General features: G+C 43.5%; 1 protein-coding gene across 3 annotated transcripts in view; it reads right to left on the reverse strand.

The window, feature by feature from the left end:
* The window catches only part of si:ch211-236l14.4 (SITS-binding protein), a 41,023-nt gene extending 25,045 nt beyond the window's left edge, over nucleotides 1–15,978 (reverse strand). For 2 of the 3 annotated variants that reach the window (XM_056598851.1, XM_056598849.1), the window contains exons 1-2: nucleotides 15,122–15,978; nucleotides 13,668–13,839 (exon numbers count right to left, since the gene is read on the reverse strand). In XM_056598851.1, the coding sequence (XP_056454826.1) occupies nucleotides 13,668–13,839; nucleotides 15,122–15,586 (637 nt within the window). In that variant the 5' untranslated portion in view covers nucleotides 15,587–15,978. The remainder of the gene's footprint in view (nucleotides 1–13,667; nucleotides 13,840–15,121) is intronic. The other variant, XM_056598850.1, reaches the window with a different exon arrangement.
* Between the last annotated feature and the right edge of the window lie 407 nt (nucleotides 15,979–16,385).

Genomic DNA, 16,385 nt, shown 5'->3' on the forward strand with positions numbered 1-16,385 from the left:
ACTTTTTTCTTCTATTCTTCTATTATCACAACCGGACTCGTTCATTACTTCACTAAACTGACGTGCACACTAGCGCTCACTCGCTGACGTCACTTACACAAACACACACACACACACACACACACACACACACACACACACACACACACACACACACACACACACACACACACACACACACACACACACACACACACACACACACACACACAAACACACTGATAAATACACAAACACATACAAAAGTTCTGATAAATAAAATGTATAGAAATACAAACCAAAAACACAATAACCCTTTTTTTTTTTATATTCATTAATCGGCCATTATAAATGCCAATACCGATAGTTTGGAAAATGCCTAATATCGGCCGATAATAACGGCCCGCGGATAAACTGGAAGGGCAGACCCGCTGCCCGCTGCCGAGGCACTACCGCTGCCGCTCCAGGACTCCTGCCGGAGCACCCGGATTGTTCCAGAATATTTACAGAACTTGGCCAAAGGCTGTGTGCCCCTCACCATTGCGATACATCCACTGTAAACAGAGTGCATGGTACCGTGGCCACATGCTGCTCAGGGCCACACCCCCATCCTCCTCCTTGACCCGCCTCTCTCCTCCTCATTTGCATTAAAGCTACAGACACCGAAATGGCGCGTTTGGGGAAAGCTCAATGTGCGATTGGCTCGTAGGCTGTAATTCTGCACCACGGCTGAATTTCGGGAACGTCTTCAAATACTGTGTTAGGGGCCCACTAATATCTGTATTAAAGCATCCATAAAGAAGTATGCCATGGGAGCTTTTAAAGAATACCAGGTGATGAAACTCTCAACTGCGCCGTCTAACTTTCTCTTTTGGAACCTCCCTTGAAGCAGTGGAGGTGATGTAACCAAGTTGTAGCTAGATTTTATTGTAATTATTATTATAATAACAATTATTATTGTTCATATTATTAATATTGAAGAAAATAAAGTTTGTTGACGTGAAGAACAAGTCTTGCCTGTGGTGCTGTGCCCACATGCCTTCAACCGGACGATGTCAGTCTGGACTGTGGCTTGCACCACAGTTAGGTACACACCAACAAAGATTCTGTCTTATGGTAGCTCTGTGGAAATGAGTCACATGCCCAATGATGTCACATGAAGAGTGTCAGTCATAAGATCAACATGCACCCACCCGGGATTTCCCTAATCACTGTTCTGCATACAAACACATCTGGGTGAGGGTGGATGTGTGGAGCTCTGGTCATGGTGAGGGTGGATGTGTGGGGTGTATGAGAGGGTCAAGCTTCCCAGACACTTAGCATAACGCACTCATTATATCGCTCCTCCAAAACGACGGTACTAACCATGATCACACAGGGTTCCTATCCATCGGGATCACACGGACCCCATTAGCTGGAGTTTTCCAGCTAATTTTGATTTTGCGATTGATCTAGATTAGCATTATCATGTTCTGATTCAATTCAACCTAAAGGCTTCAGACAGTAGAAGCTCAGACCTGGACTGGGTGGAAGTGCGTTCAGCGTTGGATGTTAATGGGATTTCATGTCCCCACGGCGTGTGGTTTTTCAGCACCATTCAAGCTGTCCCCAGCAGCTCGGGAATATGGTACGTTTAGAGACAGGTGGGCCCATGGAAAGAACCAACAGTTGGCATCCATCTCATATGTCACCCTACTGTACTGCACTGCTGTGGGGCATTCCTTCTTATCCTTCACTCTCTTTCCCCGGCTGGCGCTTAACACAAGACCCATACAACGCAGTCCTCTCTCTGTTTTCTCTCTCTCTCTCTCTCTCTCTCTCTCTCTCTCTCTCTCTCTCTCTCTCTCTCTCTCTCTCTCTCTCTCTCTCTCTCTCTCTCTCTCTCTCTCTCTCTCTCTCTCTCTCTCTCCAGGAGTTCCCTCTGTCATGAATAGCTATCACAGTCCAAATATTATCTCCATGCTTGCTCTGGTAACTTTAGCTACAGCGATGTATGTGTTTGTCTCTGGGTGGTAACCATGGCGACTTCTGGACAGTAACCCCCTTTCTTTGTGACCCTGATCAGTGTTGTGCCATTGTGGTAAACACAGCCAATTAAGGGCTCAATAATTTAAATCATTATAAAATGATAAAAACAAGATGTTGTGTTTCTGTGTGTTTGTTTGTTTTTGTTTGTTGATGTGTGTGTCCTATTTACTAATCAATTGAATCGCTGATCGCGTCAAAACACTCTTCGTTAGACACAACGTTAGCGTGTATTAAAATAGATCCGTTGCTTGTGAGGATCTGAACGGCTGGACGGATGAGGACAATGATCTGTTTCCTGAACTTCATCTTACAGTGCAGCATGTGATGACAATCAGAGCTACAAATACAACCAGCGGACTTCTGCTTAGGGCGATGACGTGCGGTCCGGAGGCAGGGTCCAGGGTGAGGAGAAATTAAGATGAAGAAAATACAGTTTAGGCTTGCAACACAGTTAGGTACACACCAACAAAGATTCTGTCTTATGGTAGCTCTGTGGAAATGAGTCACATGCCCAATGATGTCACATGAAGAGTGTCAGTCATAAGATCATATGCTTCTGGTCTCCATACAAACACCCAGACTGCTGTCCAGCATGACCCTGAAGCCTCTCAGTACATATGGGCCCTATTTTAACGGTCTGAAACGCAAGTGAGAAGCGCCAAGCGCAGGTAGCTTTGTGGGCGGTTCTATGCCGAGGTTCCTTTTTTACCAGCGCAAAATGTTTGGCTCCTGGCGCAAATCTTAAAAGGGTTGGTCTGAAGTAGCCTAATTCCCGTAGGTGTGGTTTGGGCGTAATGTGCAATAAACCAATGAGAGTGCCAGCTCCAATCCCCTTTAAGAGCCATGAGCGCATTTGAATCTAACAAGTTCATATTTTGACAGCGCGTCTGCAGTCTCCGATGAGACAGATGCATGTGAATTTCAATCTTCAAATGGCTCAGTTTATGGCCAAATAATATGGCCTAATTCACACATGGAATAAGGTTTTCTTCCACAGCTTCTGAAATACTGATTCCTCAAATAAATTTTGGCAAAGAAAACTTAACGCACATATTATATGCGGTAACTGTGGTTCTATTTAATGATACACGCAATACATTATAAACATTGTTTCTTATCGGTATTGTATGCATTATTGTTATCGACTTGTGTTCCTAATATGCATGTGTCCCCCCGTTAATATACGTTGCCATGGACTGTATTATGTGTTACATGTTTAGTTTGCATGTGTTTAAACAGATGGATGCACACATGCGCACCCGCATTCATTAATTATTTTAAAACTCACTCGCAGTAAAACAATGTTTTCTCACGATCAAATACTCATCAATCCCAAAAAGTTATGGGCATGTACATAATGTCTCTGTCAAGAAAATATGTGTGTGCTGTATGGTGTTTGCAGATGCATTGATTTAAAAGTACAACTTATTACCGCTGTATCAGCTGTTCTTTCCCAAATAATTTACCAAGAATGTGTGGCTAGGTAGATGAGAGAAGCAAAGTGTATGCGCAAGGTGCACAAGCAACATTATGGATGCGCCCTTAAAGTAGCATCTAAACAACGCGCCACTGACTTGAAACCCGGTATTTCCTGGTTTGTGTGATTTCTGAAACTGCAAAATAGCACCAGGGAACGTTTGCGCCAGAACACGCCTCCTCCTTCGCCGAACCGCCCCTTGAGGCGCAAGATCATTCCCTCATTTAACGTTGCGTGGCGCAGGAGGAAAAGAACTAGGGTTGCCGCGGTGTGGACATTTTCACACCGAGTAATACACTAAACGGTATTAACTTTGAAACTATAGGTCAACCGCCATCTTCTCCGTCAACTCTCCTCTCACACTCGGTGACAGCGGCTGGTATCGCGCCAATTCTCGGCGTCTTATAACGTTCTATATATAATAGTATAATATAATTTTATTAGAGCTGTCAGTTAAACGCGTTATTAACGGCGTTAACGCAAACCAAATTTAACGGCGTTAAATTTTTTATCGCGCGATTAACGCAATTATTTTATTTTTTTTGGCTCAAAACAAAGAAGCAGTAGCCTGACTGCTATGTTCAAATGACATTTGTTCAAAGCAGTCGTTTAATTGCACTATAGGCTCTTTTTTTGTATCGTCCTGTTTTGATCAGTGTATATGCCAATGTTGTTATCAATAAAAAATAATTTGCACAAGGCAAGCCGATGCACTTCACCATGTTGATAAGAGAATTAAAATGAGAAGAATTATGGGACAAAAAAATCAAGGGATATTTAGCATAGAAAAAGAATTTGCGATTAATCGCGATTAATTAGAGTTAACTACACTGGAAAAAGGGTTTTAAGCCGTACTTCATCTGATTATTATTTTGTAATTCAATTCAAATAAACATTTTTTGTTTTATTTTTAAAATAACTTTTTTTTATTTCCAAATACTGTGAAATATAGATATTTTTAATTCGGAGCTCAATTAAGAAATATCCATTTTGACAAATGTACAATTTTAAGGTTGTGTATTCAAATGATTAATAATTTTGTCATTCAATCCAAATAAAAAAAAAATGTTTTCTTCCTAAAACACTGTTATATTTGATTAGGAGCTCAATTTAGAAATATTTGTTCAGACAAATGTACAATTTCAAGGTTACGTACAAGCCTGCGCATGCGCATTAAATACAAAGACGCTTACGACTACTGGACCAAACCGCAGTGTTGCCAACTTAACGATTTTGTCGCTATATTTAGCTACTTTTCAGACCCCTTTGGCGACTTTTTTTCAAAACAGCGACAAGCGACAAATCTAGCTTCTTTTTCAGCTGCTATTGGTGACTTTTGCCGACTTTTTGAGGTGAAAGCACTAGCCTTGACCAGAGTGACGATGACTCACTGGTTCTGTGAGCTAGGACAGTCTGTCTGTGTCTGTTGGGAGGTCTGGAGTAGGTCTAACTCTGCAATTTATATTGTTAATATAGATTGTATTTTGTGTGGCGGCAGTAGCTCAGGTGGTAGAGCGGGTTGGCTGGTAACCTGAAGGTTGTTGGTTCGATTCCCGGCTTCACCAAGCACAGTATCGAGGAGTCTTTGACAAAGCACCTAACCCTGACTGGTGTCGCGATGTGATGTCGAATCCAGACAGAAGCGCCCCAAGGCCATGAAGCGGAGAGAGCCGAGTGGGAAAAAAATGATGATGATGATGCATTAAAAAAAAAGGTCCATTTTTAAATGGGAAACAATTGTTTGATTAAATTGTAATCTTTTTGATTGGATAAAACAAATTATTTCTGATAGATATTTCTTAAATGAGAAACAATTGTTGGAGTGAATCAATATTTTTTGTTTAGGATTTAACATACGATTTAAATGTATTAACTTCATTCAAAGAATAGAATTATACTTGGTGCCAAGTTGTATTATTTTGTTTTTATGAACATAGGAAATATTGTTTGAGGCAAGCTATATATTTGTCATTGGCTCAAGTTATGTAATATAGATGTGAACCATTACCCTTGTTTTTTTTAATTGGTTCAACAGAAGGCTTTTTCCAGTGTAGGGCCCCCAGAGTCAGTTAATTGATTCATTCACTCTCACTTCATTTTCTAATTCGAAGGATGTTATCAACAGTCACGACCCAAATGCCTCTTGACCAATCAGATAGACCTACAATCAATTACACCTACAATCAATTAGAACAACGAAACATCTGACGGCAAACACAGCCTTCTCATCAGCACTCACCAACCTTTGAGTGCAGTTATTTGATCTTCTTTGAGATAAATATAATGTGCAGTTAGTCTAATACTGTTGCAATAGTGATGCAACAGACCGTGCCACAGAGGTGGCAGCCCTCTTTGTCATCTGGTCACCGTTTCAAACCGTTTAGATTAGATCATTTTAATAGATGATAACGTTATGTATATTTAATTCTTAAAATACGTTATTATCCATTAAACTCCTTCAAGAATCTGACAAATTATGCTATTGTCTTTCAATCTATCCAGGTCAACTCATCAAGCAACACAATCAGACCCATCAGAGGACCACCAGTCTGCTCCCTCACAGGACAGGTGATCACAGGTGTGCCTGAATGACTGATCCATAATCTAATCAGCTTTGGGCATTGCTGTTTCCCTGCCTGAGCTTGTCTGAGCTTATGCCCGCATTCTGCTGGGAGTGGCTTCCTAGCAACGCTGAGACAGTTGTCCTGATTGGAATCACTTTGGTCCGATGTGTTTTGCCCTCCCTGTGTTGGTTTGAGCAGAAATACCTTTTAATGTACAGTTAGTAATAATTACATTTATCAAGGGGCTGTATTTAAAGCTGCAAAAACATAAAAAAATAATTATTAAAAAAAAAAATCAACACAACTCTGACGTCACCCAGCTGGGGAGGGCAATGAAGTCATTGTTTGCGTTTCAGGCGTCCACATGAATCTGTACGTCCACACCAGTCGCTCATAAAGTTTCGCTGCAAATATTTCTGTTCGCTTTGGTCGCTCAAGTCGCTCATGACGTACAATTCAATTTTGCAGACACATTTAAAGGAGCCGTATGCTTTTAGTACAGACAGCCATATCAAAGCGTGAACTCCCAAACACTTTGGCCATATCGCAGAGACGGTTTTGCTTGTTGGATAAAGTGCTTCGACAGCATGTAGGACAGTGATTCCCCTCCAACATATATATAAAAAAAACTCCTAAAATGTAATTACAACCGAGAACATAAAAACGTTGCGTGCTGTAGTAGGCTAGTTAAAATGTTTCACTGATCTGCATCTGCAAATCATGATCTGCACCCATTGGTCGCACTCAAAACAAATAGACATTGGCGCACATGGCTAATTTGCATACGCGCACAGGACTGGCTGGCTCCACTGCCCATAGAAAGTGAATGACATCCGGCGATTTGGTAGCTCAATTCGCTTCTGGTGTGGACGTACAGTAACGCGTACTGTGCGTTCACACCAAAAGCGAATTGAGCTACCAAATCACCGGAAGTCATTCACTTTCTATGGGCAAGAGCGACCAAAGCGACACAAGCGTCCAACGCTACCAGCGGCAAAAGGGGAGCGACCAGAGCGACCAAAAAAAGACGGCTGAACTTTATGCAAGTTACTATGACGCGTTTCAGCGGCCAGACACTGACAGCCAATCGTAATGTAGACGCTCTTCGCTTGCGTGGATACCAGGGAACACCGGACACCGGCACTTTGGTTCCTATACCTACGGTTTCGGTTCCTACTTACTACAAAATGTTGACGGAAAAATGAATCGCGGCTGTAACTGGGCACCCGGTGTTGTACGATCCGAGCCTTTTTCATTTCAGAGATCACGAAAAAAAGGCTCTGGCCTGGGCGGAGGTGTCACGCGTGGTTGGTTGGTCTGTATGTGAGTTAATGAAACGTTTGAGATTATTGTAAAATAGGCGCGATACATGCCTGCTAACCGAGATCCAATCATACTAATCTTCCTTGCTCTGAATGGGACGATATCGTTTTCAAATATCGAAAATACATAGGCTACGTTGGGCAAAGGAATAATACGTTGTGCAAAGGAATAATGCACGCATAATGCAAATGTCTAATGCACGGAACAAACGGCACTTCAATGCAGTTTAATAGAGGATAGACAGCTGACAAATGACCATTTAGCAGACGTTTTTATCCAAAGCAACTTGCAATAAGTACATTTGTCATAAGAAGTGAAACGATATATCGCTGTCAGTGACAGTGATAATGACAGCTGTGCTTTGTGTTCAATAGTTAATGAGTGCAACATCCATAGTGAATCTGATAGAAAGTGATGATAAGCGGGAGTATTAATAGAAAATATTTGCGATCTAGAACGTTCGTATTTAAGCGGGAATCATTTTCATTTGCTTTCCATACCACCAATCTAACCAACCAATCGCGTGTAGTCATGCTTTAAACAAAACACGTTTTTGAAATCATCACATACACAAACTAATCAAAATTACAAGGGATATATCTCTTGTCTTTAATCCCTCTATTCCTGCTATTCCCCACTATTCACGGAGCCTGAGGTGAATCATTTTAAATTAAATAGTCTAGATAGATAGATAGCCTAGTCAAGTCTTTATTGATACCAAACGACACAAATCGTCGGGAATTCATTGAGGTGATTCGGCTCACACAGGTAGCCTGCAAGACCACACAGAACAAGGAAGACAAGTCTGACTGGACATACACAAAATACATCACATTAAAACTGCACACCTTAATAGATGGATAGATAGACGGATAGGCCTACATAGATAGATAAATATGTTCTATTATTTGCCTTGCCGAGCCAGCCAGTCCTGTCCACCTATGCAAATTAGCCATGTGCGCCAATGTCAATTTGTTTGACGAATGAGTGCAGATCATGATTTGCAGATGCAGATCAGTGAAACATATTTTAAATAGCCTAGTACAGCACGCAACGTTTTTTTGTTCTCGGTTGTAATTACATTTTAGGATTTTTTTAATATATATATCCCTATATTGGAGGGGAATCACTGACCTACTTGCTGTTGAAGCACTTTATCCAACAAGCAAAACCGTCTCTGCAATTTGGCCAAAGTGTATGGGAGTTCACTCTTTGATATGGCTGTCTGTACTAAAAGCATACGGCTCCTTTAAATGCGTATGCAAAATTGAATTGTACGTCATCGAGAGCCTTGAGCGACAAAAGCAAACAGAAATATTCGCAGCAATTTTTTATGAGCGACCAAAGCGTCTTTGCAGCGCAATTCGCTTTTTCGTTACCTTGTTCTACATGTGTCCGTCGATCGATGGGTGCTTTTTGACTTATCCATGTGTTCTTCCGCTGTATTACAAAGGCGATTTCATTGGACAGTGTCCTTGCGTATATTTGCATAAGGCAGTCTGATTGGCTGACGGAAAAGTTTAAAGGGGACCTATGCTTTTTCGACTTTTATGACCTATAAACGTTGTTATAATGATTGATAGTCATGTTTAACCATACTAAAGTGTCAAATAATGACGTGCATTTCGACGTATTCCCTGCTGACAGTCTGGGGTGGCTGTGCAGAGCGCTAAACACTCGGGACAACGTTTGCGATTCACTTGTTCACATTTCCGGGAAATCACGCTTCAAGGAAGGTAACCAATCACAACGGAGTTGGGTTGGCAGGAGGGGGGCGAGGGGGCGGAGAAGGACGAAACCGAGCTTTGACAGAGAATGCTGAAAGCGCCCAGATGAGAGGAAGAGTGTCCCGAAAATCTACATCTTTTTTTGTGTATGGTTAAACATGACTATCAATCATTATCACAACGTTTATAGGTCATAAAAGTCGAAAAGCATAATAGGTCCCATTTAACATGTCTAAACTTTTTGACAGGCCACAGAGCCGACAGAACGGACGGACCAACAATGCATTTCGCGAGCGCCCCATGCAAAGTCAATGAAATCCGTTGACGGACGGAGGTAGTGTGAACAAGGCGTAACATGAAACCGCATAGGTCCGGATATATTTGAAACCCCCCTGGGACATGGTTTCAAAAATGTGCGGTTTCGGGCACCGGATCCGCCAGCTCCGTCTAGACCAGGGGTCTTCAATTAAAATTGAACAAGGTCCAGCTACTAAAAATTCCTTCCAAGAAAGGTCCGAACCTACCACGTCCTAATAGCCTTCTTTTGTCAAATACAATCAACACGGCATATTACCATATAATTTCAGATGTATTGATTTTCAATTTCCAAATAGCTTACTTTTAACCATGAAAAACTAGTAAGACAAAGTAACGCATTTTAACATTTCAAGTAAACAAAACAGGTACATTAGGCCTGCAACTCAAGTAAACATATAAAGTGCATAAGGCCTACATGTAAAGTAAGCAGAACAGAAACACTAGGCCTACACTTCAAATAAACACAAAGTGCATTAGGCCTACATTTCAAGTAAGCAAAACAGGTACACCAGGCCTACATTTCAAATAAACACAAAAAAAGAGTATTAGGCCTTCATTTCAAGTAAGCAAAACAGTGTCTCAAGTGTTGTTAGACCCAACAGGTCCTCACAGATCTCTTTCTTGTCTTGATAAAACAATCGCATATAAACCAAAAGCTGGGCATTATCCGTTACATCTGAAGACTCATCAATGGCTAAGGATGGGGCACTCTGAACAGCCGCATGAAGCTGTGACAGTGCGTCATCTGATACAATTTCAGATTTTCTGGTTGTCATTGCAGCTCACAAAGGGATTTGCTTTATTTTTTCACACAATTCATCCCTTTGTTTACCTTCAAGTAACGTCTCGGCAGCAGCGTTCAAGCACTCCTTCACAACAGTCGTGTCACTGAAAGTTTTTTTATGTTGCCCCAAAATCCATGCAATCTTAAGTGAGCATTAATTTGCACGTTGCTGGCCTGTAAATTAGTTTGTCAAGACACGCATAGACCTCTCATACTGAGCTCTCAGCTCGGATATTTTCCACGCTCTTACTTCTGACTTCTGGGGATACTTTTCCTCGAAGGATCTGTGTTTGGATTCGTAATGCCGCTTATTATTCCCGCTTTTTAACAGCGCCACGGTTTCAACACGTAAAAGACACAACAAAGGTTTTGTACTGCCTTGCGGGAGAATGTATTGGTCAGTCCATTCATCTTTAAAATGTCTGTTTTCGGGGTCAGATTTCCTTATGTTCGAGCAAGCCATTTTCTCATTCCAAATCGCTCTTCCGGTAAACAAAAAATTTGATTGGCTATTTTTTGAGTGACGCTATTACGCACATGCCGTGACAGACGGAGGGAGGGGGGGGGTTCGGTGAGTGCATGATCTTCGCTCTGTGTAGATCATTGCTTTTGCTGTTTTGCTGTACTACGGACTATTCTGCCTTTCAATTTGTATTTCAGTGAGGAATAATTTTATTAACATAATCATGCTTTGTATAGTGAAATCATATATATATTTTTTTATTATTATTTTAAATTGGTCATGGTTCCAGATAGGACCGTCACTTGGTCCGGACCCGGACCGCGGTCCGCCGTTTGGAGATGCCTGGTTTAGATGGTCGGCCGAGACGCACAAGACAATGCGGTTTCACCAAAAAATCGGCTCCGCGCGGACGGGGCCTGTGTGTGTGAGAGAGGTTGGTTATAAAGAGGGGCCAACAGTGAGTGACCAGACGTTATTTTGTCACATTATAATTATGGCTTTTATCAGATGTTGTGTCTTCCTGTTAGCTCCACAAACACACACATACACACACTAAGTAAATTTATAAAGATATTTATACCCTTACAAAGTGGGTGTGATTCCTTAACACGTTGACAGACTGATACACAACTACAAGCTTAATATAATATCCACACACAAATACACAAACATCATAAACAAACGTGCGCACATGCACAAACACACACACACACACACACTGTACAAATTCTTCATCAGTCACGTTAACAATTTACATCCGCCAGCTGTCATTTAACCCCAGAATAAAGTCCAACTGCCCCCAAAAATAACCTGCTCAGCTAAAACTGCCCCCCCCCCCCCCCCCCACCCATACACACAAACACACACACACACACACACACACACACACACACACACACACACACACACACACACACACACACACACACACACACACACACACACACACACACACACACACACACACACATCCCAGCCCCCAGTCCTCACCAAACCTGCCCCTCTAATAGAAACCAAAGCCATCCCCCGCCTCGCCCCTAAGAGTTAATTAGAGATACTAAAGGTGTTTCCCTTCCCTTTGTTGTCTAAGCTCCCAATTAATGAGCCAAAGATGGGTTATATGTGTCCTGCATGGTCAGCTGTCTGTCAGGTGGTTGAGGTGATAGGGAGGTGGTGGGGGTGGTGGTGGTGGTGGTGGTGGTGGTGGTGGTGGTGGTGGTAGTGGTGGTAGTGGTGATGGTGATGGTGGTAATAATAATAATACATTTAATTTAGAGGCGCCTTTCAAGACACCCAAGGTCACCTTACAGAGCATATAGTCATCATAAATCGTTTAAAAAAACAAGACATTGTGGAAAAAAATAAAAAAATAAACATTATAAATAAAAAATAATGGTAGAGGTGTTGGTGGTGGTGGTAGAGGTGTTGGTAGTGGTGGTAGACGTGTTGGTGTTGGTGGTAGACGTGTTGTTGGTGGTAGTGGTGTTGGTGTTGGTAGTAGTGGTGGTGGTGATAGAGGTGCTGGTGATAGAGGTGGTGGTGATTGGAGGTGGTTGTGATAGAGGTGGTGGTGGTGGTGTTGCCGTTTGGGGACCTGGCCTTGAACTGACCCCCTGCCCCCAGTATGGTTTGTAAACACCCAAGCTCCTCCTGAGGATTGCAGGCTGAAGGCAGCCAGAGGGCTGGCAAGTGCACCCGACTGGCTGCACAGAGCACCACCCTCGCTTTACCAAAGTTCACTGCCGTTGCTAATTGGCCAGCATGAAACCCAATGAGAAGAGCGCTCTCTTCTGTGCCCTGGGCCCATGGGATCTACCTATAGTCTACCAGGCAGCAGGTAACCATGGAACCATCCACACGTTCATTACATCGCCTTACTTCCACACGCCTTCAACTCTTCCACGACTCAAAGCTGAAAGGGGATTGTGCCTTGACTGCCCTCAAAACTGTACAATAGTCTCTCCGACTATCGACACATCATATGAAGTTCATATGAGGTGCGTCCGAGAGAGGGTCCCACACTGCAACGGTGTGAGTGGATGTGTGGAGCTGTCTGGTGGGCGGTTGATGTCTGCGTCCCAGAGGGTTAGGCTACTAGGACACTCAGTATAATGCCACTGTTTTTTAAGGGGGTTAAGCTACTAGGATACTCAGTATAATGCAACTGTTTGTATGAAGGTTTGGAGCTCTGTCTTGCCGGCAGTTGATATACATGTCCACGTCCGAGAGAGGGTTAGGCTTCTTGGATAAATAGTCATGGTGCGGGCACATTCCATATGCGGCATCGCTGCTGTCATCATACTGGTCTTACACAATGATGGCACTTAAGAAGAGTCAGAACTGGGTCATGGCCTACAACCCCCGCTCTTTCCTACAACTCTGAGCCCAAAGCAAATATCTTAACAAATGTAATAATAATAATAATACATTTAATTTAGAGGCGCCTTTCAAGACACCCAAGGTCAACTAGAGAGAGTCATGTAGGTGACATTGTAGAGGCGTCTGTCCGCTCTCGGCTACAACAGAACCTGGCTCAACATGGCGGCCTCTGTGGAGAGGACCCCCTCCCGTTGTTGATATGAAGGACCAAAAGATTATAACTCCAACAGGATTATACACAAATTAAAACATAATTCTGCCAAGTCTGTTCCGCTAGACTAATTAAAACATACTTTAACAAAAGATGAATTCAATAAAACTGCCGTTCCGCTAGATGCCACAACATTTCTACATACTGTTCTTTTACCTCTGAAAACGGATCTGGTCTCACAAAGCGTTCGGCGACCATTTCTGTCATATTTCTGACCGAAACGTAGAAAGTTGTTCTAGAGGGGTAGTGTCTATGAGCTGCCGGCTGGCTTGAGGAATCCAATTTGTTTTTTCTAAATGCTTTACAACAAGTTATATTACTCAAAACAGGTTCTATTTAAACTTTAAATGTACTTTATTGGTACAATGACATGACTCTACTTATATGACCATGGATTTCTCCGGTCTGGCTTACCAGACGATCCCAGGAAGTACCTCTCCAGAGCGGAGCCGTACCCAGAGGGGGCGTCTCGGAGGTCGCTGATGACAAAGGGCTGCATGCTGCTGTTCTGCTGGTTGATGGGCCAGCTCTGGCCCCGCACGCTGCCGCCCCCGTACCACGACACGTTGTTCATGGAGAAGCAGTCCTTGGGTGGAGGGAAAACAAACACACATGCACACAAATATACATATCCATGCACACACACACACACACACACACACACACACACACACACACACACACACACACACACACACACACACACACACACACACACACACACACACACACACACACACACACACACACACAAACTCACATTGGTTAGCTATACCATGTAATAATCCTGCAGGTAATATAACTAGCATTTGTTCATACAATTAAATAGATTCAAATTTGTTTGTTTTTCCAAATAGAATACCTGTGGGTGTAGGGGGAAGCTGGGTATAATACAAATAAAATGTGGCAATAGTAACATATAAATTATGTTTTTGATCCACAATTTATATATTCATCCAAAATAGGTAAGACTAATGATGATATAGACATATTAGAAGATGTGCAATTAAAATGTTGTCCAAAATCACTCCAATACATCAGATATGGCATTTCAGGGTCAAACAAGATTACAGGTGAATAATTTTGTCAGTATATCTGCGATCTTCACGTCCAGTAGAGTTTGGTGTTGTTCGGAGCTGAGGTTTTAAGCAACAGGTGTCTGGGTTTCGGAGACCTGGGCTGTTTTATGTAAAAACAATTCTCACGTCACAATCACATGTTAAATCATGCGAGGAATGTTCGAGTGGAGAGAGATTAGCAGTAGGCCTACAAAACACACAGAAGCCAACCGGTGGTTGAAAACAACACAAAAAGTTAAGAGGCTAATCACACCGGGACAGATTCGTACTGTAGGCATGATGGTGTTTGCTGCAATTTAGTTTTTTGTAATAAAAAGAGGAACAATCAGACCCTGTAGGCGTGGCTTCTTTACCGCCCACACCTGACTGAAGAGGTACCTGGTCCAAGAGGTGCTTCATGAACCACCTCCAGAGTGGATGTCCGTTTACCTCGTATCTCTGAATGGACCAGGTGTTGAACCTTGACCTCTCAGAGTCATACCTACCCCCTGAGCATCAGAATGACGGTCCATCACTGAGCCACAGAGAGTACAGTACACCTACAGTGAAATACACCCAGTGCCTTCAAAACACACCAACAACAACTTTAAAACTCCGACATGCATTTTTCCATATCGTGTCAACCAGGTGTTGACACGATATGGAAGTCAAGTTCTCAGCAATCGGCGCATTGTCTAATCGCATTAGTAAAGTTGGTTATTTTTTAACACCCAAACACTGAGACTTCGTGGTTGAGTGATTGCAGTGTGCAGTGAAGCGCAGTGCAGTGGAGCCCCGCTGCAGGCCTACCTTCAGCACCACGTGACAGCTGGCCGGCGTCCAGCTCATTCCGTAGCACTCCGTCTCCCCGCTCACATCCAGCGAGATCTTTACCTCAGCCACCGACTCCCACGTGTAGCAGAACTCCGTCTTGTTGAGCCAGCACAGGTTCCTCACGAATGGGACCTCCGTGTCGGGGCTTCCCACGTTCCCCACGTCGATCTCCACAAAGGTCTTGTCCTCGTCCAGGGTCTGTATGACCAGGGACTGGGTCCTCCTCTCCCAGATCAGTCCGCTAAAAGTCCCTCTGAGGATCCAGTTCTTGTTCGGTTGGTCCACCACTTGCCAGTAGATGATCCCGATGGTCATGACAAAGAAGACGGCCACCCCGAGGCAGGCTATCGCCCCTTTCCACGTCTCGTTCATCTCCTTCAGACCCGTGTCCCATGTGCCCTCCGGGATGGGGCTCGGGTTCCTGTTCCGTGCGTGAGGCATGTTGTTCTTTAGGTCAGCAAGAATCAATTACACAAAATGTAGAAAAAACACTCAGGGGATAAAAAGCCTGTCGGTTCCATCATATCATGGTGCTGCACCGACGGGTCAGGATCAGAAGCAACAATAAGCCACCGGTCAGTCGCTCCTGCGCTCCATGGCAGCAGAGACCTGTCCTGAGCAGAACACTGTCCGAAAGAATCCCAGCGGAGGAAAAAGTGGCACAATGAAATAATGACTTACCACATTTTTCTGCTTCACTAAAGTGTTGATTTGGAGCCTCTCGGTGGCTGAGCAGCGAGCCGCGCAGTGCCGGTTGGGCAGATGCCTACGAATAGCTCTAAGACGCAGACTTGCTTGCCCTGCACTTTCTGCCTGTGAGTCTGACGTAACGGCAGACTCCTTGAGGAAGGTGGAGAGAGGAGAGAGCGGAGGGTGTTCGGTGGCCGGCTTCAGTGGTCAGGGGGCCGGGCAGGCGGCGGTAGGGGAACCAGCACCTCTCCGTCCATGCGCTCTGCGCGCGTCCCGGAGAGGACACCTCCTGTCCTCCTGGTGGAGAATCGTCCCAGTGATGAGGACACAGGGGGAAACTCCAAAGCGAAAATGCTCCTTTCCGGACGCCATGCAGACGTTTTTATATAGCATGACTTAGAAATGACTTACAAACACACACACAAAAGACGAAAGTGGCAACTGATGCGAGGGATTGAAAAAAGACACACGTCTAAAATTCGAATCCTTGATAATTCAGGTTGAATTTGGCCAATGTATTTCTGGACATTGATATTGAAAATGTAATAAT

The sequence above is a fragment of the Gadus chalcogrammus genome, chromosome 9 (assembly GCF_026213295.1).
Source record: "Gadus chalcogrammus isolate NIFS_2021 chromosome 9, NIFS_Gcha_1.0, whole genome shotgun sequence".
In the NCBI taxonomy this organism is placed as follows: Eukaryota; Metazoa; Chordata; class Actinopteri; order Gadiformes; family Gadidae; genus Gadus; species Gadus chalcogrammus.